We start from the raw sequence: 22,767 nt of genomic DNA, 5'->3' as shown, positions 1-22,767 counted from the left end.
CCCAAAAAGTAATGCATCAAGCCGATGTCCTTCATCTCAAACTCAGCCGCAAGATCTCTCTTGCAGTGCTCTATGAGTCTCTCTGCACCTGTAATGACCAAGTCATCCACATACAGCACCAGAATGAGAGGCTCCTCACCAATCACAATAAAGTAAAGGTTCGGATCTGCCTCACTCTTTGTGAAACCCATCCCCTGCAAATATGTATCTATCCTGGAGTACCAAGCTCTGGGAGCTTGCTTCAGGCCATAAAGGGCCTTCTTCAGTCTGCACACATGGGACTCCTTCCCATGCACCTCAAAGCCCTGTGGCTGCTCAATGTACACCTCCTCCTGTATGAAGCCATTGAGAAATGCGGTCTTCACATCCATCTGGTGGATCTTCCAACCCATCTCTGCTGCTATCGATATAATGGAGCGGATCGAAGTATATTGAGCCACGGGAGCGAAGGTCTCCTCATAATCAACTCCCTCTACCTGGGAGAACCCTCTAGCCACAAACCTCGCTTTGAATTTCTCAATGCTGCCATCTGCAGCATGCTTTACCTTGTAAAGCCATCTGGAAGTAACCACGGATTTGCCCTCAGGCCTCGGCACCACCTCCCAAACATCATTCTTCATGATAGAAGAATACTCCTCCTGCATGGCCTCTCTCCAGACCTGCTGGCTAGCTGCCTCCTCATAGCTAGAAGGCTCAGAGTCAAGGATGCTGGTAACCATCGCCATATAGCTACAAAACCTCTCAGGTGGTCTACTCTCTCTGACCGGCCTCTTCGGCTCAGCAACAGATGTGGCATCTCTCAAGGTGTCCTGAAGCCACTTGGGCTTCCTCTTCCCTGAGCATGCTTCTCCCATAGGAGAATGAAACTCCTCCTCCTCATCACCATCAGTAGCCTGAACTCCTAACTGTCTGTCTGCTGTCCTCCTGACTGCACCTGAACCTGTAGAAGCTGAGGTACCGTGTGAACTGTCCATCAGTGGACTCCCTAGTGAACTACTCTGTGAACTGCTCTGCATGTTGCCCGGAGCACCACCCCTCTAGCTCGGCGAGCCACTGCTCACTGATGGACCTGACATCCTCATAGATGTACCTCCAGATCCTCCTGATCCCTGTCCACTGGATCCCTGTGACTGACTCAACTGCTGCTGAGGGTATGGCTGATCCAGATACTCTAACTCCCGTGACCTCCTAAAGGCCCTGTCCTCCTCGAACTTCACATCCCGTCTGACAACAACTCTCCTCTGTGCAGGAATGTAAATCCGAAAGGCCTTTGAGGTCTCACTGTAGCCCACAAAGATACCCTTCTCTGCGGTGGGCTCTAGTTTGGTCCTCTTCTCCTTGGGTATATAGGAGTATGTAATGCATCCAAAGATATGAAGATGACCAAGATCAGGCTTCTTCCCAGAGAAAGCCTCCTCCGGAGTCATGTGCCCCAAGGCACGATGCGGACTCCTGTTCTGCAAGTAAACAGCTGTGTTGCATGCCTCTGCCCACAAGAACAATGGCAACCCCTGATCATGTAACATAGCTTTGGCAGCCCCTATGATGGATCTATTCTTCCTCCCCGCAACCCCGTTCTGCTGGGGGTTGTAGGGAACAGTGAACTCCCTCCTAATGCCTGCCTCCGCACAATAATCAACAAACTCTCCCAAGGGTGTACTCTCCTCCATTGTCCGACCTCAAGGACTTGATTTTCCGACCTGTCTGAGTCTCCACAAGAGCTCTGAACTCCTGAAACCACTTGAAGACCTCACTCTTGGTCTTCAAGAAATAAATCCAGGTCCTCCTGGAGTGATCATCAATGAATAAAACATAGTACTCATATCCACTCAAGGAAACATGAGACATCCGACCGCTCACATCGGAATGAATCAAATCAAGTATCCCAGTCGCTCTGCTGTCACTGCTGGGAAAAGGGAATTTGGCAAACTTGCCCATCGCACAACCTCTGTAAGTATCAAAGTGATCAATACTGAAATCTGGCACACCTGTAGCGATCTCCCGCAATGTCCTCAAGGCTCCATGATACATGTGTCCCATCCTGCGGTGCCAAATCTCACACAGCTCAGAACTGCTAGCTCTGCTGTCGGTACTATTGCTCAATGCCAAAAGGGGCTGGAATGCAAACTTGTACACCTTTGCATGGCGTACACCTATCACTCTAGCTGAATCAGCTGGAGTGCCCCTGGGATACATCAACACCTGTCCTCCCCTGAACAGTGCCTCATATCCTCTGTCCTCCAAAGCTGAGACGGATATGAGGTTCTTCCTCATCCCTGGCACATAAAGAACATCTGACACTTCCAAGGGAGGTCTGGACTCCCTCTGAAATGTCAGTGTCCCCACCCCGACTGCTCTAACAACTTTGTCATCACCGAGTACTACATCAATATCAGTGCCACTCTCTGAAAGCTCTGAGAAGTACTCTCGGACTCCTGTCATGTGACGTGAAGCCCCACTGTCCACATACCAGATACCTGAAGATGCTCCGCTAATCGAGGGAAAAGCATGCTCCCTCTGAACCTGTGTGGCAAGTGATCCTGCACTAGATGACTCACATGTAGTGAACGCAAACTCCCGGTCAAAACGACCTGCAAAGTCCTCAATCTTTGCTGAAGCTGCCACGTCCTGGTTCTTCCCCTTCTTCTCCGGACACACAACTGCATAGTGTCCCATCTTCTGACAATTCCAACACTTCACCTTGGAATAGTCCTTCTGTGTGTTCCCCTGTTTACCTTTACCTTTGCCTTTGCCCCCACCACCACTTGTGGAAGCCTGCTTCTTCCCTTTGCCTTTCTTGCCTCCTTCCACCAGTGCTACGTCCTCATCCTGCTCAACTGGCTTGGCTGCCCCAAGCTATCCTTTCCTGATCTCTATCTGAATGCAATCATCCCAAAACCTCTCCCATGTGGGAAGGGTCTCACGTGCACAAACCCCATCAGCAAAGTTCAACCATGAATGGGGGAGGCCATTCACTGCAATCCGCACCAACTCAGTTGGTGGAATGGCCTCTCCAATTGCTGCCAACTCATCTCTCACATTGGTAATCTTTGTGAGATATCCAACTGCACTATCATTACCCATCTTAATGTTCTTCAGCTTCTCCTTCAGGACCATATTCCGGTTCTCATTGGTACTCTGGTAGAGATTGGACAATGCTGTCCACATCTCATGGGCATTGCTCTTTCCTCTCACATGAGGAATGCAATGGTCTTTGATTCCGTCTAGAATCAGCCTCTTACCCTTGTTGTTCTTTCTATTATAAGCTGTCAACTGAGTAGCATCAGTAGGCACAACAATAGGGTGTTGTGCTGTATGCACCATGATATCCCAGACTTCTGCCTCCTCAAAGATACTCTGCATTCTCTCCTTCCAAACACTGTAATTTGTATGCCCATCCAACCTATCCTCCACCCTCAATCCCAATGACATCCTGCTGTCCTAAAACTAAAAAATAGCACTGCTGTGGTAAAGATAAAACTGTTGTTTATAAAAAATCAGCTTGCTGGAATTTGCTAAGTGAAAAATCAGCAACTGTAATTTTTTTTCTTTTGCTGTCCCAAACTGCCCTTCAGCACTCAAGCTTTGATACCATGTAAAAATCTCTGTTTTCCCACCCCGGTTTTCAGTTTCACCTTATTTCTCCCATGTAGTTAAATGCCCTTTCCCATAACCATACATTTAACAAGCTGAAAAATAAATATTGCTGAAAACACAAATTCTGGAAATTTTACAGAATGCGGGAAATTGCAGAAATAAAAATCAACAGTCATAAACAACCATTAAAACACATTTAAACACTGAGATTTTTGGTCAACTTGACCCTAAAAAAACCCCCTACAACTCTTGGGAAAAACCAGTTTGAGAGGTCTTCTTTATTTCTGAAAAATGCCTTTTTACAGAGAGAAAATTTTCAGCAAAAAATCAGCAAAATAGAATTTTTCTAGCAAGCAAACTTATCTGTTTTCAGCCAACAGACAATCTGAAAATGTGTTGTACGAGCAGTACTGACCGTACGGACTGTACGGACTGCCGTACGGACTTGTACATACATACCTCGAAAACTGTGCAGAAAATCGCCTCCTCGATATTCATGCTGAAAATCAATTTTTTTTTCACTGTTTGCTCACAAAAATCTGCCTTTCTCTGCTTATTCTTTATGCTGTTCGGATTTGTTGAAGTGCTGCCTTGGTATGTGTGCCAAACTGCTGCCTCTTTCTCCTCCTTGTCCAGAAATCTCCCTTGCTCTCTTGCTCTCCTTCTCCCAATCTGCTCATGAAAGAATGAATGATTTTTTCCTCCTTTTCCTCCCTTAACCCAACCCTAAATGACTTTTGGGTGATCCCTAAATCCAATCGCTGAAATAGATTTAGATCAATGGCTGAGATTAAATGCTCATTTAAATCTCACTTTCTATTTTTTAATTCACCCCACTTTAATAAAGACCCACTTAGTCATTTATTTCCAAAGTCACTTTTCCTTTCTAATTTTTCATTGACTTTATAAAAGTCACTTTAAAATTAGACTTAGTAACTTTATCACTTAAAGTCACTTTCAAATTAGATTTAACTTTATAAAAAATTATAAAGTTACTTTAGGAGAAAAATTAAATTCTTTTGGACACTTTTCCCTATGCCAAAGATCAAAGCCTTAGGGAACCACCTGTCCTCTGGTACCAAATTTCAACAATGCTATGTCACAGCCCCGGAACTCCTAAAATCCTTGTGGAACTGCCTCTCTAGGGCGGGCATGGATGGTCCCCCGAAGTAGAGGTTGAATCTCCTGCTTGGAAGACTCGTGGCTAAACAATCAGTGGATTCAGCTAAACAGCGGAGCGAACAGTCAAGTGATTTTGTTTGCAAGATGTATGAATGAATCCCAAAATGAGAGTTGCTCCCTCCTTATAACTCCTTGGGCCTCCATTGCCTCATGTGGGCCCCTCCATCCACCCATTAGACTTTCCCTCCAAGCTATTCGAATGGGCCATTTTGAATTCCCATGTGGGTGGCCCCCACATTCCACTAGCCATCAAATTAAGTTGAATTGCCTCCTAAGTCCCTAAGTCGAAATTGGTGGGTCCTCATCCTTAGCCAAAATTTCAAAAATTGTGTAGCAACACCCTGTTACAAATGCGTTTGAGAAGGGACATGACAGTCCTCCCTCCCAAATGTTGCTTGCCCTCAAGCAATCTCAAAGTTGGGTGCTCTAATATGTGCTCCCCCTCCCAGGTGGCATCCTCATCCGACAAGTTCTTCCAATGCACCAAGAACTCCCTAATGGTCCTCCTCCTCAGTTTCCTTTCCCTGCTCTCCAAAATGGCCTCAGGTTCCAAAACCAAGTGGCCCTCATCATTTAGTAGGGGTAGATCAGCTATTTCTGTCACATGTTGTCCCAACACCCTTTTAAGGCATGAGACATGAAAAACATTGTGGATCCTGCTCCCCTAAGGCCGCTCAAGCTCATAGGCCACCTCTCCAACTCGTCTAATCACCCGGTAGGGCCCATAGAAGCGTGGTTTTATCTTCTCGGCCCCTTCTGCTTCAGCGTAGACTGTCTGTAAGGCTACAACCGGAGGTATACTAAGTCTGTAATGATCCTTAATAGGAATACAAGTGATAATAAGCAAATAATACATGCAACAAATTACAAAAACGAAATATTCAGCAAACACCCATATAAAAGCTACAAATGGAGAACTTCTTAGCCATTTTATTATATTTTTGCAAGTCAATTACAATAGATGATGGAATGGTGCACCTGGGCTTGTCTGAAAGGATAAGTAGGACCAAACCCAGTAGAAAAATGGCTGAGCTGAAGGTTGCCCGGCTGCTACACCAATCTGCACTGCATTGCTAAGAAACTACTTCTCTATTGACATTCGAATGGATGGAAGGTGCACTGAAACTGCCTAGAAATTTATATTTTTTTAACCTCGAAATCCTTGGCCAAAACCCACAAAAACCCAGAAATGGTTTGGCCAAATTTGGAATTCCCAAAATCGAGCCCCAAAGGCACTATTCAAATTTCAATCCCCAGCAACTCTACACTGTCTGCTGCAGATATATGGCTTAAAAGCCCACCTATGGTGCTCAGAAAATTATTTTGGGATCCTTGTCAAAAACCCGGAAAAACCCAAAAAGGATTTTGGCTAGTTTAGACTTCTGATTTTCGACTCCCTTGGAGCCTCACCTCAGCTCTAGCTGCCAATTTCGACTTGCTGGAAACTACCTATAAATCCACCTGAAAACTTCGCCAAAATGCTGATTTCCCTGTGCTATCCAATCCCTGACTCCCGGGATGATCTATTGGCCCAACTCAACTGCTCCCAAGTACCACAAAAATCTGTTATGTGGCCTCTACGCTGTCCCCCAGCCCAGCAGTTCAAATTGCTGGAATGTTGGCTCAGTTGGCTGTAAAACCCAGCAAGAACATTGGTCTAATGCTGCTACCTCAGCTCCCCAACTCCCGGACAAGCAATCAGATCTCTGCTTGCCTCAATCTCCCTTTGCATGTTTCCTGGTTGCTTAGAAATATGCACTCCTTGCTCTGTGCTAGTTGGTGGTGCTATGTCATTGCCCCGGAACTCCTGAAATCCTTGTAGAACTGCCTGTCTAGGGCAGACACGATGGTCCCCCGAAGTAGAGGTTGAATCTCCCGCTTGAGAGATTTGTGGCTAAACAGTCGGTTGACTCAGCTAAACAACAGAGTGAACAATCAAGTGATTTTGTTTGCAAGATGTATATGAATGAATCCCAAAATGAGAGTTTCTCCCTCCTTATAACTCCTTGGGCCTCGCTTGCCTCATGTGGGCCCCTCCATCCACCTATTCAACCTTCCCTCCAAGCTATTCGAATGGGCCAATTCGAATTCCCATGTGGGTGGCCCCCACATTCCACTAGCAACCAAATTAAGTTGTCGAATTGCCTCCTAAGTCCCTAAGTCGATAATGTTGGGTTCTCTTAGCCAAAATTGTGCAAAATTGTGTAGCAGCATTCTGTTACAAATGTGTTTGAGAAGGGACATGGCAATCCTCCCCTCCCAAATGTTGCTTGCCCTCAAGCAACCTCAAAGATGGGTGCTCCAATATGTGCTCACCCTCCCAGGTGGCATCCTCATCCAACAAGTTCTTCCAACACTCCAAAAATCGTTTGTCCTCGAGCAATGACTGGAGGAGCATCCTCTCTAACATTTGCTCCCCACTGCCACTACAACATGTGCCAGGGTCCCAAATGTGCCACTGAATCGTCCTTGACCTCAGCATTGTCCTGATATGAAAGAATCCTTCAATACCAGGATCCCAGGCCATCTATCCAACATGAAGCTCCCCTTGCTCCACTCACTATCCTGCCTAGTGCAAGTACCAGAAGTCCCTTGCTCCATCAATGACTCGCTAAAGCCCAATGGAAGATCTGTATGATCTCCCCTTGTAGTTGTCGGTGCATCCCTAAAGGTTATTGAGCTGCGAAGAGCTGTGACACCCCAGTTCCCTGCTAGTCTAAGAGTGGTGCCACCATGCTGACGTTGCGCTACTTTGACTATGTCATACTCCCCATCATGTGCAGACAGTATCCTCCTCTCCTAGAACTTGATGGTGGAATACTAATAGAGGCGAGACACATCCTGCCTGGGTATCACCATGGCACCAAGGTCTACCCATCCAAATCTAACTCCGAACTTGTGTGGCGATAGGGAATGTCTGCCTCCCCATATGATGAAACCCTCTGTGAACCCCCTTGTGTCATCCCAAGAGCGAACTATATCACTCTCTGCCACAACTCCGCTCATCATGAGTGATCTATCGAATCCCTGAATCCCATAAGCAGACCTGCTGTGGCATAGCCTTGACAACCGACGGAATCCCTTTGGCCCTCATCTCTAGTCCCTGCATGCCACCCATATATAGGCTCCATACATCATGAACTAATCTGAGGCATGCTAAACTGTCTGGTGCCTGCCACTGTGTAGTACTAATGACTACTGGAAACCACGTGTGCCAAATAGCTACCCCCTGAATGCAACCAATAGATGGGTATCTGATACACGCAATCGACTCAGTGTATGCGGATCCATCCTGCTCCTGCCAACCATCGCCACTGGTTCGGCTACCCACCCCCTAGAGAATGTGTCGATACAATGTCGAGAACCCAGATACATACTGGACAACTATCTCAGTTGTACATGGTATCCTCTGCTCATGCATGGTCCAAACATGCCCTGTGGAAAGAGTGAAACATGTCTCCCCTGTGACCAGCTCCCCAGGCATAGGATCAATGATGAATGATATGCCATCCCTATCGGTGATCACCTCATCCCTCGACCTGTGGCTATCAACTCGCGCACTGACTCGATGCCCCCACTGAGAAGTCTCCCCTCTATCGCACCAAGTGTCATCCAAATATCTTGGGTGAGCTCCCCGTCCCTTGCTGCTCGTGCCCAAAGTGTCAAAGGACAACAACCAGATCGCCCGTTCCTGTAAGTGACGTAGAAGAGGGTCAGGAGTGTGAGTCCCCGTGGATACCATCAAGTATCGCTCATATGTGTCCCCATCAATCCTGGGTGAACTACACCCAAATGTATGCCAGGTATCTCCATCCATGGGTGTCCCTGGAGGCAACACTCCAAGACCTCGTTGTATACCACCATACGCCTTTGCATACCACCAATCATCCCAATACTCCTGGACATGCCACTGTACATCGTGGCCTACCCCTGTACATTGCTAGATACCCTCGGCTACAGTTATGCCATCGTGTACCATCATGCTTCCTACCTGTGTCACTGCGCCGGTCACTCCCCGCATGCACTCACTGCGATGTGAGGCACTCCCACTCCGCAATGCAATCCAACACACTTTAGCACGCCACCATGCATCACCATGCCCACCTATAGACCACTGCTCAACGCTAGATGCTCCCACGCATCCTTGGATATGATGGCCTAGAGCTATGTATCTACGTGTCAGGGCACACTCGATCAATATCATCACCTCCACCATCGCATCATTATCCCTGTCGATGAATGGATCTTCCCTCCAAATCCCCCTTGTGGGATCCGAGAAGTGACACTCCCTATGTGTCAACAGTGATGCCACCACTGCTCTGCTCCTCTGCATCCTCTGTGCCCCGCACAAAAGTGAAGAGCCCCCAGCTCCATGCAAGGCACCATCTGGTGGCCTGCCAATGCCACCTCCTCCGAAAAACTCGTGCTAGAGTATGTTGATCACCCAGCAATCCCGTCTACAAATGCCATACCAAGAAAACCAAAAGAGTCTATCCATAAACTGCTCGGCCACTGGTGTTGATCGAGACTCCCCTAGCGAATGTGCATGCTCAACTGCTAGGTCAACTGTACCATCCCGGTTGTAGTCAACCAGCATACATGGGAAATGATAGGTGGTCCCTCCCAGATCCCAATGCCATTCGGGGCTTCTAGCATCCCTAGTGCCTGGAAACTCCTGCTGAGCTCCACCTAGGTCCACTACCATCTCCATAGTCCACTCCACCGGGTACCAACTCAGAATCTCTCGCCACCCAACCCTAAGAGAGGGATTGAATGCACGAACTCCCACACATAGAACAACCCCAGCATGCGAGTGTTGCACCCTGTGCAACTCAAGTCATCTCATCTTGCTATCCTGGTCAATACATACAATCTAACTAGGTAGCTCTGTCTCCCTCTGTCCAATGGGCCAAGGTAACCTAACAGTGCTACCAACCCCGTCTATGTATGCCCGAAGAGAGTTGCTCTCACACTCCAACATGCACTCTAGCTGCACCAGTAAGGAATCCAAGTACTCCCCAACGTGAGCCAATTTGATTGTGGACTCGGCACAAACGCTCTCATGCCCTCTAGCTCCTCGTTCTGCTGCAGAATCGCCTCTCGCACTAACGTGGCCTTCTTTTTTAATGCTAGAAGGTCGGCCTGGAACTGATGGAATTGTCGTAGGAATCTATTTCCTGTAAACTCAGTCACGGCTCCAAATACCTCAGCAACTATTGGCATCTCGTCCAGGGATGGCACCCCCTCAACAAATGGCTCTATGTGAGTAGGCTCTATCCTCTCCACCAGGGTGTCAACTGGGGCTATCAAAGAGGTCTCTAATAAAGGTGACTCCTGCGCCACACTGGGTATATCGATGTGCTCCTCACCATCATGTGGGCTCTCAGCATCATGCTCAACCTCCTCCTCAAGCTCCTGATATCTAAAGCCAGGTCTCCACCAGCAAAAGCGCCCCCTGGTCTCACCCTCTAACCGTCTTTGTCCTGTCTGCTCCTTTTCAGGAGATCTGGTGCCCTGATCTGGTCGACTTTCCCCACACGATGTAGATGGTTGCACCCCCACGGCCTGCTCACCTCTAACGTCTTTGTTGTAAGGGTGAGGATGGGTTTGGTCTATCACCCTCCTCAACTGGGCCAACCTCTCATCGTCCCAATGAATTCTACCCCAGAATTTCTGCATACTGGATTTCCCTTGAGCCATGGGTTTGTCTTCGGTTTCACCCATCATTGTGCACTCATACCCAAAGCTTCCATGATCTTCTAGCTAATTTCCCACGGCTGGGCCAAGATCATGCTCTAATACCACTATAATGATCCTTAATAGGAATACAAGTGATAACAAGCAAATAATACATGCAACAAATTACAAAAACAAAATATTCAGCAAACAACCATATAAAAGCTGCAAATGGAGAACTTCTGAACCATTTTATTATATTTTTGCAAGTCAATTACAATAGATAATGGAATGGTGCACCTGGGCTTGTATGAAAGGACAAGCAAGACCAAACCCAAGTAGGAAAATGGTTGAGTTGAAGGTTGCCCAGCTGTTGCACCAATCTGCACTGCGCTGCTAAGAAACTACTGCTCTGCTGAAGTTCGAATGGCTAGAAGGTGCAGTGAAACTGCCCAGAAATTTATATGCTTTTAACCCCGGACTCCTTGGCCAAAACCCAGAAATGGTTTGGCCCGATTTGGACTTCCCAAAATCGACCCCCAAAGGCACTATTCAATCCCCAACAATTCTACACTGTCTGCTGCAAATATATGGCTTAAAACACCACCTCCAGTGCTCAAAAATTATGAAACTTTATATTTGGGATCCTTGTCAAAAACCCAGAAAAACTCAGAAAGGATTTTGGCTAGTTTAGAATTCTGATTTTCAACCCCCTTGGAGCCTCACCTTAGCTCTACCTGCCAATTTCGACTTGCTGGAAACTGCCTATAAATCCACCTGAAAACTTCTCCAAAATGCTGAGTTCACCTGTGCTATCCAATCCCTGACTCCCGGGATGATCTCTTGGCCCAACTCAACTGCTCCCAAGTACCACAAAAATATGTTGTGTGGCCTTTGTGCTGTCCCCCAACCCAGCAGTTCAAATTGCTGGAATGTTGGCTCAACTGGCTGTAAAACCCAACAAGAACGCTAGTCTAATGTTGCTACCTCATCTTCCTAACTCCCGGACAAGCAATCAGATCTTTGCTTGCCTCAATCTCCATCTGCGTGTTTCCTAACTGCCCAGAAATACGCACTCTTTGCTCTGCGTTGGTTGGTGGTGCTATGTCACTGCCCCGGAACTCCTGAAATCCTTGTAGAATTGCCTCTCTAGGGCGGGCACGGATGGTCCCCCGAAGTAGAGGTTGAATCTCCCGCTTGAGAGATTCGTGGCTAAACAGTCGGTTGACTCAGCTAAACAGCAGAGTGAACAGCCAAGTGATTTTGTTTGCAAGATGTATATGAATGAATACCTAAATGAGAGTTGCTCCCTCCTTATAACTCCTTGGGCCTCCCTTGCCTCATGTGGGCCCCTCCATCCACCTATTTGACTTTCCCTCCAAGCTATTCAAATGGGCCAATTCAAATTCCCATGCAGGTGGCCATCACATTCCACTAGCAACCAAATTAAGTCGAATTGCCTCCTAAGTCCCTAAGTCGAAAATGTTGGGTTCTCTTCGCCAAAATTGTGTAGTTGCACCCAGTTACAAATGTGTTTGAGAAGGAACATGACAAAGTTCCCCTCCTTGAAGTGCCTCTCTGTCCTATGTTGGTCTGCCTATACTTTCTGTTGATTCTGGGCAGTCACTAAATTATCCTTGAGAACCTTGAGGATGTCTTGGCTCTCTTAGACCCAGTCTTTGGCCTTTGGGGCCCGGTTATCTCCAAAAACAATGTCAGCAAAAGATAATGCATCATATCCATATAGAGCACGGAAAAGAGTCATACCGATGGACATGTGGTGCGTGGTGTTGTAGCAGTACTCGCCCAGATGTAACCACCGAATACAAGCCCTCTGCTGACCCATCACGCAGTTCCTTAAGTACCCCTCCAGCCACTAGTTAACTCTCTCGGTCTGGCCATCTGTCTGAGGATGGTAGTTGGTGCTAGGAGTGAGCTCAGTCCCTACCGGTCTGAAGAGCTCCTGCCAAAAGCCTCATATGAATCTGATGTCACGTCGCTCACTATGTTCTTGGGGAGCCCGTGCAACCTGAAAATCTCTCGGAAGAACAACCTGCAACCTGTGCAGCTATGTATCTAGTGGGGATGGCGAAAAAGTGGGCAAATTTGGTCAACTTGTCAACCACTACATAGATGTAGTCCTTCCCATGCACTATGGGGAGCCCTATGATGAAATCCATAGAAATACTTTCCCATTTCCCCTCAAGGATGGGAAGTGGTTGTAGCAATCCTACGAGGTGGATCAATTCCACTTTGTTCCTCTGACAAGCCTCACACTCTCGTATGTGTTGCAGCACACCCCCCTTTAGGCCCTTCCACGCGAATCTCTCCCTGAAAGCCATATAAGTTTTTGGAACCCTTGGTGCCCAGATAATGCTGAATCATGTGCCGCCTAGAGCACTCTCTCCCTCAAATGCGAGTTGGGCACTAAGAAAATGCACCCCTTGTAATAGATGACCTCATCCATCACTCGGTAATGCTCATCTACATGGGACCTACCAATACCTTGCATGCCCTCCTATCCTTGGAGTACTCCACCAACAACTGAGCCTTCCAATCATGGCAGATGCTCATGACGGATAACCCAGCTGATCTTCGAGATAGAGTATCGACCAGCACATTGTGCTTCCCCCGCACATACTCTATATCGAAGTCATAGGCATGCACCTTGTTGACCCATCTCTGTTACCTATCATTGAGGCCCTGCTACCCCATGAAGTGTCGAAGACTGTTGTGATCGGTCTTCACTCGAAACCTGTTGCCCACCAAGTACTCACGAAATTTGGCCAATTCATGCATGATGGCCAGCATCTCCTTGTCATATATGGAATATGACAGCTCATGTGGCAGGAGCTTCCGACTCTCGAAAGCAATGGGATGCCCCTCCTGTGACAATACTACTCCAACTACTACCCTAGATGCATCACACTCCACAGTAAATGGCTGGGAAAAATCTGAAAGTGCCAAGACTGGGCAACTGCCCATCACCTCCTTGAGGCAATCAAAGGCAACCTGTGCTCCATCAGTCCATGCGAAGGCCCCTCCCTTGGTCAAGTCAATCAACTTGTCAAAGGTGCTGCCAGCTGTGAGAACCCCTTGACAAACTTTCGGTAGTAGGTGCAAATGCCCAAGAAGCCCCTCAGCGTAGTCACATTTCAGGGTACTAGCCAATCCCGGATGGCCCGAATCTTCTCCTCGTGGACCTTCACCCCCTCAGCACCAATGGTATGCCCTAGGTAGAGCATCCCTATCAACCCAAACTCGCACTTGGAGAGCTTGGCATAAAACTATTGCTCCTCCAGAATGCGCAATACCTCCTCCAAGTGTTGGAGGTGCTCCTCCCATGTCCGGTTGTAAATCAAAATGTCATCGAAGAAAACTAGCACGAACCTCCTCAACTGTCCCCAAAAGACATGGTTCATGCATGACTGGAAGGTGGTCAGAGCATTGGTCAGCCTAAATGGCATGACCAGGAACTCGAAGTGCCCATAGTGGCACTGGAAAGTTCTCTTAGGGATATCCTGATCCCTCACCCTGATCTGGTGGTACCCTAAACGCAAATCGATCTTAGAGAAGTACTTGGCTCCTCTAAGCTCATCCATCAACTCATCTATGCGGGGAATGGGGTACCGGTTCTTCAGTGTCTTCCGGTTGAGGGCTCGGTAGTCAATGCACATCTGAAGGGTTCCATCCTTCTTCTTCACCAGCACCACTGAAGAAGCGAAAGGACTGGAACTTGGCCTGATATGGCCCAATGCTAGCAGCTCCTGGATGGCCTTCTGTATCTCATCCTTAGAGACATTGGGATGCCTGTAAGGGGTGGTGATCACTGCCTGCACACCCGGCTCCAACTCAATAGTGTGCTCAAATCCTCTGTCTGGTGGCTGCCCTAGTGGAATGTCCCCAAACACCACTGCGTATCTGTCCAGCAAAGCATGTATGTCTGTTAGTGGTGGCTAAGCCTGTCCCCCAGCCTCTGAGATCCTCAGCTCAACTGCCCATGCAATGTCCCCATGTTGTAGGTTTACCTCCATCTGTGGGCCGAAACTGTCTGAGGTGGATAAGACTACATGCCTCTCAAAACTACCAGTTTGCCATCCGGCCCAATGAACTCCATCTCTGGCTTCCTCCAATCTGTCGTGACTCGCCCAAGGGAATACAGCCACTGGACACCCATCACCACGTTGGTGTCTGGCACATCGACCACAAAGAAATGGTCTGTCATTGAGTAGTTCCCCATAACTACTATCAAGGAAGGCACATATCTAGTGCACTGTATGGTACAGTCACCTAGTACTAGGACTGAGAAGCCCTCAAACTCAGCTGTGGTGAGGCCCCTCCTCTGCACCAACTGCGCATCTATGAAATTGTGGGTAGCCCCACTATCAACTAGAATGGATACCCTTTGCCCCTGTACAGTGCCTTTGATTCTCAGTGTCAAAAATTTGGGAATCCCGCATAAGGAAGCAAGGACTCCCCCCACTGGGGCAAGGGATGCCCCACCCTATGGAGGCGGTGGTGGTGGCCCTCTATCAGCCAAACTCTCACCCTCTGCCACACCACAATCCTGCTCCACCTCGTCCTCCTGGTCATTGTCAGAAAAAACCTCAATGTAGTGTGCTATGTCGGCGTGCACCGATGGCCTGGTGCCCAGGGCTCCCTACATGTGAAGCACAACTTCCTCCTCCTAAGGTCCTTCCGTGTCTCATCATCTAACTGCCCCCTCCCCTGTGTGGTCCTCTGAGGTGGAGGTCTAGTCTCATGCCCCTTTTGTGGAAAAGGGGTCCGTGCAAGAAAAGGTGCTCTAGTCTTGGGGATGGCCCCCTGTAGATCTCTGGTGCACAAGACTGCTTCCTGCAGTGTGGAGGGTCTGCGTGACTTCACCAGTCCACGCAAGGGCTCAAGAAAGCCCTCAATGAAGGTATACACCCTCCTTGCCTCGGATAGATCTGGGACCATCACTGACACTCGCAGAAACTCAAATATGTACTGCTTTGGGTTGCTTGTCTGGCGCAGTTGGGCCAGCTCTCTGAAATGGGCCTCTAGATCCCTCTAATCAAAACGCTCCACCACCCTCCTAGTGAAGTCCTTATAAGAAACCACATGGGCATGCCCTAGGGTGGTCAAGCCATGAAACAACCAATCATGGGCTTCCCCCTCCCATGTGCAGCATGGCCATCTTAATGGCTTCCTACTCTGTCATCCTGTTGAGTTGGAAGTAGGTGTCCATCTTCTCAACCCAAGCCCTAGCTGTGCACTTGGCAAGGCCATTGAAAGTAGGGAAATACATCCTCCCTATGGTCCTTTGCAGCTCATAGTTTTGGGTCCCCTGTCCTCCATAACCCTTGTTCTTCTCACTCTGCTTGAGCTTGCATTAATCTCTGAAGGAGAGGGCTTCCTTAAAGTCTTCATCCATAGACCACCACTCTCTGAAGTAATCTCCCATCTGAGGGGGGTCTTCCTCCCTTGCAAGCTTGATTTGTGCCACTGGCACGAAAGAAGGCAGTGTCGCACGAGTTGGCACTGGTTGATGGGCGTTGCGCTGCTGGTGAGGGATGATCGAATGGCTGAGAGGCCCCAAAAGTTTCCCCAAACAAAAACCCTCTAGGAGTGGTCCTATCTTTGTTCTGCGATTTGATCTCTTCGAACATGTCTTTTTGACCCTTGGCTAAGTCACTCAGGGCCCTCAGGAGGCTATCGAAAGCCACCTCTTCCCTTCTCTTGGGTTCCACAATGTCTTCCTCTTCTACTGCTTTCCCTTTGTCCTCTGTGTTTGGCAATCTCCAACTCTCTTTCTCTGCTCCAGTATCTCTGCCTTCGATAGGTGATGTTCTGTTGGTCCCCCTCTCTCATAGGAGACAATCCCCACAGCTAAGCCAAGAACTAGGCTCTGATACCACTGTAATGATCCTAAATAGGAAATACAAGTGATACAAAACAAAAATAAGTGTAGCAATTTATAAAAACGAAATACTCATTGTACATTCATAGACAAGCTGCAAATATGAAACTGCTGAGCCATTTTATTAATTTTCTGAAGGTCAAATACAATAGATGACAAGATAGTGCACCTGGAATTGTCTCAATGGACAAGCATGACCAAACCCAGGTGAGAAAATGGTTGAACTAAAGGTGGTTCAGCTACTGCACCAATCTGCACTCCGCTGCCCCATAAATTTGCCTTTCTACTGAACTTCGAATGGTTGGAAGGTGCACTTTTACTGCCCAGAAAATTATGTGATTTTAACTCCGGACTCCTTGGCCTAAACCTAGAATAACCCACGAAGAATTTTGGTTGGTTTAGACTTCTGAAATTCAACCCCCTTGGAGCCCAACTTCAGATGCAACTGCAAAACTCGGCCTGCTGGAAATTGAATCCTCACAAAAATGCCCCCAAAGTGTTGGGCTAACCCTTGCTATCTAATCCATGACTTCCCGGATGAGCTCTTGGCCTAAGACACCTGCTCCTAAGCTCCACAACAAATTGTTGAGTGACCTCTGCATTGTCCCCTAGCCCAGCTATTCGAACTGTTGGAATGCTAGCTTTGCTGACTGTAAAACTCAACAAGAATGTTGGTTTATTGCTTCTACCTCAGCTCTCTAACTCTCCGACAAAGCTCTGATCTCTGTTGGCCTCTATCTCCCTCTGTGTATTCTCTCGCTGCTTAGAAATATGCATTCCCTGCTCTGCGTTGTACGGTAATGCTATGTCACTGCCCCGGAACTCCTGAAATCTTTGTGGAACTACCTCTCTAGGGAAGGCACGGATGGTCCCCAGAAGTAGAGGTTGAATCTCCCGCTTGCAAGACTCGTGACTAAAGAGTCGGTTGACTCAGCTAAATAGCAGAGTGAATAGTCAAGTGATTTTGTTTGCAAGATGTATGAATGAATCCCAAAATGAGAGTTGCTCCCTCCTTATAATTCCTTAGGCCTCCATTGCCTCATGCGGGTCCCCCCATCAACCCATTCGACTTTCCCTCCAAGGTATTTGAATGGGCCAATTTGAATACCTATGTGGGTGGCCCCCACATTCCACTAGCCATCAAATTAAGTCGAATTGCCTCCTAAGTCCCTAAGTCGAAATTGGTGGGTCCTCATCCTTAGCCAAAATTGTCCAAAATTGTGTAGCAGCACCTTGTTACAAATGTGTTTGAGAAGGGACATGACACAAAGTATTGGACTCAATTAGGAATTGGAAAATAATAAAATATTATTGACCAAATAAAAATCTAACCATTAGGAATACTTTATTATATTTTTTGGAGAGGAAAAGATATTCAAAATGGCCAAATATCTTTCTTTAGAAAATGGTTGGAGTAATTAACAAATAAAATGATTTATTAATCAATTTGCAAGGATTAAAAAAAATGTGAATTTGAAATAATTTTTAAACAATGGTTTAACAGTGATTCCAAAAATAAAAATAAGGAAAAATAGATAAATAGTGATTTATTTAATTATTCCAAGGTGATTCAGTCAAAATTGTTAAGAAATAACTATCAAATAATGATTTAATAATTATTTCTAGAGAAAATTAAATAAATAATGATTTATTCAATTATTTTCATGGGGATTTTTAATTAAACATAAATAATTTAATAAAAATGGTTTACTAAATTATTCCCTATGGTGAAAGTGATTTTACTAAAATTAATCATACATGGTGTATTTCGATCCACCTAGTTAAAAATGGCTAGGTGATCATTTTTTAGGTGATAACATCAACCCTCAAAATTTTGTCTAAATAGAGAGTTGAGATGTAGAAGTTCTAATTATGAATACTCTAACCCCATCAACTTCTATAGAAATTACATTTTTTATTTTACATCAAAATATTTATTAAAATCCCGACCAGTGGGGAATTTTAATAATTAAAATTAGACACTTAGACTTAACCAAATTTTGCGAGTCTTAGGACATGATCTAGCATGATGACTTACATTGACTCAATTAAAATTAGACACTTGACTTAACCAAATTTTGTGAGTCTTAAGACATGATCTAGCATGATGACTTACATCAACTCAATACACTAAGACTCATCTAAGACTTCACCATCGAGCCCCACTCTAGCTTTGGGTTATATTTGGGAGAAAAACTCTACCAATTATAAGAGTTTATAAAAAACAAATAATTAGCGGAGGGTAAAAAACTCCTTATAGTGAAACTTTTGCTAAAAAACTTAAACTTACCTATGTGTTTTACATGGCTTTATAAAAATACTAGAATCATTTTACAATGGCCACACAGGGCTGCAAAATTTGGATTACAATTTTGACAAAAATGCCAAAGAATAATGATGATCTTTGGATGTCTAATTACTCAAACATAATAGAATGCTTTGAAAAATGTGCACTGCTATAGGGTAGTTGACACGGAGTGGTCAACAGGTTCAACAAATTCAATCAATTGCCTCTTCATTCCAGAAGATGGAATGGTTAACACCAGATTTGAAGTCTAGTAATAGATTATTGAACAGATATATTTTTTGAATTTTTGTCATAATTAACTACACTATATATTTTTGGCTACTATGGAAGATGCATCTCCTCGAGTTTTGAGACCCTTTATGTGAAACATATGTGAAAGATATGGGAGCAATGTCTCGCGTGCTTTCTTGAGGATCATACCACTGATCTATGCAATACCAATAGAATCTACAAAATGCTATGTTGCAATGTTGCACTAGCTTTGGGGGCAAGGGAATCGCGGGGACGAGTTTCCAAGGCAGATAGAGTGCAACCCCAAATTTTTAAGGGGACAGCAAGTTGAGCACAACAATAATAAATATAAATATATAGATATAGATATATAAAAATATAAAATTAAGAAATCTAAAATCCATATTTACAATTTATTAATTACAAAACCAAATACTCAATTGGCAAATTGAAACAAATACATTATAGAGTACAATAAATAGTTTTAGTTTTTGTTGCTAGACCAATCGAAAATACACCATTGTCTCTTTCATTGGAATTATAGTTGCATCATAAAAGAAATAGTTGACTTGCCTTTGAGATGGAAAGAAAATCTAAACAGGGGAACAATGTTATTGCAAGACAACTTGCACTACGCTGAGCATGCAGGCTAATGTGTGCATCAACGTTACTCATTAACAAGAAAACGTATTCAAGCGCACAAAAAATGAACGAACCTAAGTTTTCCATATTGTTGAACTCTTCAATGCTTTGAATGGTGATATAATCATGAAAAAGGGAAACGCAATTGTGCTACATTTGAGCGCGAGCACCAAGTTTAAAAAATAGTGCATTGTAGGAGAAGCCAACTGGTGTGTTGTACCATATTTTAGCACAAACACCAATTTCAAGAAATAGAGCTTTGTAGGAAACACTGACTAGTGTGCTCTAGGAGAAGTCTATTGGTGCACCTATAACCTGTGAGTACCCACAGCAAACAGAAGAGCAATTGAGCATGAGGAGAAGAATTGAAGAGCTAATGAGTTAGGTTTACATTTAGGCATGAAGGTTTAGAAATTGGCCAAGTCTAACTTTTCTACATTTTTTACTTTTTTGTCATAATCAAGCGATACAATTCTTGGTGAGATCACTATTTTTCATTCCTTGAAATGCATTTTTGAATACATAAACAGATTCAAATCCCCAAAAAAAACCCAGGACACTCCATATATACAGATTTAACAATTGAAATCTGCCATTACAACAATTTTTGGCCAAATTTTGAGTATAACTCATCAAAAAAATATGCCAGAAAAAAGCAAAAACATAGAAAGTTTAGACTATGTTTTAGAGTTGAGGTGGGTGAAGGCTTAGATCTAGGTTTTCTAATTTATTTTTTACTCTTAGACGGCAAGTGGAGTCGAGGGGCAATTGACAGCCCCCAATTTCCATAGGGGGCAGAGTGGGAACGACTTAGAAGTCCCTGCATCCCTGATGACGTCCCCAACCATTCTAGAACGTTCCTAACCCATCTAGAAGTCTCCGTAACATGGTAACACAATTTATAAGGGGTTTTCCAGAGGGGGCGCGTACCCATACAACATAGACAAAATGTATATTTTCTTGTCATGGAATTAAGTAATTCCACCTATTTCATATCAAAAGGGCTACGGTTTACTGAATAGAGACCAAGTGGTATTTTAAGGAGTAATATGAGCAAAATATGATATTTTAACTTTGAAGAATTGACCTTCAATCAGAGGTTCTAAAAGTCCATGCATGGTTAACCAGCCTAAGTAGGTTGCAGGTGAATGTGGAACAGGACTTTAAAGCGGCCAGATCCATAGAAGTTTTCATACATCATATGGATATGGATATTGATATAGATCGGATTTTTTATCGCTCGCCGTGGTCTAAATGCCTTCAGTTTTATTATACACACATCATTTTTTTTTTCTGCTGACAATAATATTTCTGTCATTGGGTAGAGTTTTACAGGGTACTAGGCCACCCCTTGAAACTAAAAGCTTTGCAGATGATAGTTTGAATACTTTTTCTCATAAAAGAGAGTCAGAGCACATTGAAGAAATCCAACCTTTAAATTGTAATTATCGATGCGTTTTAGTTTGATGGTGAGGTGGGATGTTTCATGCCCATAAAGGTTAAAATCCCCTATAAACATGTTAACAGTGGAGCGTATCATCTGCAAAAGCAGAATATTCATACAATGTTTCATAAAGTTAAAGCCATGTGAATGTCCAAACGACTTTGGCCCCACCTAGGGGCATCTAATTTGAAAGAGATTCTGTCAATAATCTGGCTAAATTCCATTATAATAATCGGAAAAAGGGCATTCTTCTTGTCCAACATAACCCGACAAACCAAATTTTAGTTCATGTCACACACACCTTCTCTACGCCAAGGGCATCAAGCAAGCCGATCAAGTCCCCAACAATATGGAAATAAGTGTAATTGTGAGCACCAAGTGGGGCATCTGTGTATCCATATCCTCGCATGTCTGGAGCCACTGCATGGTATCCCGCCGCTGCGAGCACGGGAATCTGATGGCGCCATGAATACCACAACTCCGGAAACCCATGTAGCAGCAGTACAACCGGACCACCTGTTCACCATCCATATAGTTTATTTCCATCAGAATTCACAAAAATAGACCTACAGTCTTCCTTCTTCCAGACATAGACATACAGTAATCCTTCTTCCCTACATCCCTGAAGTGCTCGGAGTTACAATGACCACACCATGTATGCAAACAGTATAATAAGCTGGCATCAACGAATGAATTAGATGATGCACCTACCTGATCCTTGCTCAGCAATGTGCATTTTGATGCCATTTGTCTTTATGATCCTGTGACTTATCACCATTATCATAGAATTAGATAATGCTGCATCTGCCACATCCTTGCTCACCGATGTGGTTGTTGCCATATTTGTCTGTATGATCCTGTGAGTTTTTTTTGTAAACTGAAGCGGTATTCTATTACTATTCTATTACTGAAAATAAAAGATATGTATGATCCTGTGAGTTATCTCCATTATCACACTTTCTTTTCGCTAGGAGTATTCCAGGAATACCGTTGGTTTGTGATAAATGCTCACTTACCTTTCTCCGAGGGGTATTCCAGAAATACCGTTGGTTTGCGATCAATGCTCTACGATAGTATCAGTCTTGTCACAAACATTTTAAGTCGGTGGGATGTTATCTTTCTATTTTAAGTGGGTGGGATGTTATCTTTCTCTATTTGTTTTTCTGGTCAGTCGGTTTCTCTATTTGGATCACTTTGTGGTTGGGATATTATTATTATTATTATTTTTTTTTAAGGAAATGAAAATAATGTAAAATTTTAAGATTATAAATAGTTTATTGGATTATTAGTTCTTTTGTTAAATGTTTTTTTTTAATTTAATTTTTTATTATTTAAATTAATGATGAAATTAAGAAATTTTTTTTTTTTTAATTTCTTTAGTTATTTTCATCTTTCAGTTGTTTGTGATAAGATTTAATTAGATTTTTCATTGTTTGTGATAAGGTTTGATATGTAAATTACTATTTGGTTTTTTTTGTTGTTTTCTATTTAATTTTTTGGTAAATAAAGTTTAGTTAAATTTTTAGTTGTTTGTGATAATGCTCAATCTGTAAATTACTATTTTGGTTTTTTTTTTTTTTTTTCTGGTTTGTTATAAGATTTAATTAATAAAATAAATAGATTAGAGAAGTAAGCTCCACCTTCGTATAGTCTCAATTCCAACAACATCATAAAATTTCTCAATACAAGCACTAAATTACCATGATAAAATTTAATGGTCGTTATGTCCTTCAGCTATTTTTACAAACTATGTTCATGTTCGTTTTTATCCTTTAGGTATTTTTA

At 44.5% G+C, this 22,767-nt stretch overlaps 1 protein-coding gene across 1 annotated transcript in view; it reads right to left on the bottom strand.

Moving 5' to 3' along the window:
* The window catches only part of LOC149249990 (uncharacterized), a 607,156-nt gene extending 585,098 nt beyond the window's left edge, over positions 1-22,058 (bottom strand). Inside the window, exons 1-2 of the mRNA XM_089453532.1 lie at positions 21,694-22,058; positions 21,284-21,498 (exon numbers count right to left, since the gene is read on the bottom strand). Coding sequence (XP_089309658.1) covers positions 21,284-21,498; positions 21,694-21,823 — 345 coding nt within the window. The 5' untranslated portion in view covers positions 21,824-22,058. The remainder of the gene's footprint in view (positions 1-21,283; positions 21,499-21,693) is intronic.
* Between the last annotated feature and the right edge of the window lie 709 nt (positions 22,059-22,767).

This window comes from Pinus tabuliformis, chromosome 7, assembly GCF_031772625.1.
Source record: "Pinus tabuliformis cultivar Carrire ecotype Pingquan chromosome 7, CPIR1, whole genome shotgun sequence".
NCBI lineage: Eukaryota > Viridiplantae > Streptophyta > Pinopsida > Pinales > Pinaceae > Pinus > Pinus tabuliformis.
This window is presented reverse-complemented; position numbering and strand designations above follow the sequence as displayed.